This window comes from Galeopterus variegatus, unplaced genomic scaffold (assembly GCF_000696425.1).
Source record: "Galeopterus variegatus unplaced genomic scaffold, G_variegatus-3.0.2 Scaffold1751, whole genome shotgun sequence".
In the NCBI taxonomy this organism is placed as follows: Eukaryota; Metazoa; Chordata; class Mammalia; order Dermoptera; family Cynocephalidae; genus Galeopterus; species Galeopterus variegatus.
In genome coordinates, this window is record NW_007727862.1 from 51,767 (window position 1) to 53,595 (window position 1,829).

General features: G+C 56.0%; 1 protein-coding gene across 1 annotated transcript in view; it reads right to left on the reverse strand.

Moving 5' to 3' along the window:
* The window catches only part of RAB5C (RAB5C, member RAS oncogene family), a 29,830-nt gene that overhangs the window by 4,175 nt on the left and 23,826 nt on the right, over window positions 1-1,829 (reverse strand). The window contains exon 2 of the mRNA XM_008578732.1: window positions 1,322-1,576. Within this exon, the coding sequence (XP_008576954.1) occupies window positions 1,322-1,487 (166 nt within the window). The 5' untranslated portion in view covers window positions 1,488-1,576. The remainder of the gene's footprint in view (window positions 1-1,321; window positions 1,577-1,829) is intronic.

Below are 1,829 nucleotides of genomic sequence, written 5' to 3' on the forward strand. Positions count from 1 at the left end.
TGAGCTATCTCAGGACCACTCTCTGGACAGGAATGGAGCAAGCGGAAGGAGAAGGAAAGCTCCCTGGGGGAAATCTGACTCTAAGCACAGAAGGGTGAGTTGCCCACTCTTCCTCTTCCTCCTCCTCCCACCCCTCCTAGAGAACAGACCAACCAGATACCTCTCTAGTCCCTGAGTTAATTCCAGCACAGGGGTGTTGCTGACCTTCAGTTTTCTGAGGACACTCCTGCTTGCTTAGCTTCACTGGGGAAGTACACACTGTTCCATGCCAGGCTGAGGCTGGGTGACTGGCTTCTCAACCGCCTCTGCCACCTCCAGGCACTCTGGCTAGCCACCACCCCCAACTCTGGCCCACACCCATTCCTGTGTGGCTACTTTGTGGCTGGACCTTCAAGGAACATAGTGACCCTCTCTCAGACAGGAGCACAGGACACTTGTGCATATGCTTCAAAGGAGGAGTCCAGAGCTGGACAGACAAGTGGGCATCCCCTTCACCCGAGGCCCGTCAGAGGATCCTGGACAGCTCCATGTAGAACGCCTCTTTCCTTGTCTGCCCTCCCCCCACCTCACTGAGAGGCCTGGCACTGCCTCACTTCCCCTCTCCAGCACCTGACCAAATGCTGAGGAGGCAGCAGGAAGACAGCTGACACGGCCCATTCTGTTCCCAGTTGCCTGGAAACCTCCTGCCTACCAAGAGGGTAAAGAAAGGATGACTCAAGGCCAANCCCAGTTGCCTGGAAACCTCCTGCCTACCAAGAGGGTAAAGAAAGGATGACTCAAGGCCAACGTTGGCCCTGGCCTCTCGAAGTCTGTACTGGCTACTGAGGCACAGACCCTTATTCACAACCTAAATGCTGACCACGGGAGAACCAATGACAGGCACTGAACTCCAGAAAGGGTAAAGGTTAGCTTCAGACACACCAGCCTATTGCCCTGCTGTGACCCACCAGGCCATTCTCCATTCTGCAAAGCGGGAAAGGCCAGGGCACATGGACTGCCCACTATAGCAAGAACCCTCAGATCCAGAGCCAGCCTCTCCCTTCCTGAGGCCAGGTCAGTGGAAGGATCTCAGCCAAGGCCATGCAAATATTAAAGAGGCAGGACCAGGACAGGAAGCCAGTTTTCAACTCCCAGCTAATTCTTACTAGCAATGCTTATTGGGACTCTGGCATGAAGCCCAGCTTTGGATTCGATTCCAGAGCCCAGATGAGGAAGAGGTGCGGTTGCCTCAAATCCATTTAACCTCTATGGGAAGGTAGCTCCCCCTCCCCTCAAGGCCAAGGCATTCCTTGGCCTCCCTGGCTCTCTTGTGCCCACTCACCTCCAATTGTGCTCTCCTGGTACTCGTGGAACTGTCCCTTGACAAAGCGGAGGACGAGGCTGGATTTGCCCACCGCAGACTCCCCCAGCAGGACCAGTTTAAATTGACAGATCTTGTTCCCAGCGGCTGGTCCGTTGGGTCGTGCTGCGCCTCCCCGACCCGCCATGGCCCGTCCCGCTGTAGTGGTCCCAGTGAGCGTGGGGGCGGGGGCCAGTGCTACGTAAAGAGGCACTTAGTGGGGAGGGGGGCCTCCAACTGCAAGGGAGAAACAAGGAGTATTGGGTGAGTTCAGAGACTGTCACAGGGTGAGCCCTTCTTAAGTCACAGGTCTTTGCCTCTGCCCTCCCTGATGACCTGGCTGACTGCCTCCCCTCCCCTCAACTCCCCACCCTCCACCCCCAGCAGTTAGGAGAAGAGCTATCTGTGTGCTCTATGAACATCTGAGCGGCAAAGAGAAAGGTGGTCTCCCAACTTCAGGCTCATGGTTCTCAGCAACACATTGGTTTCC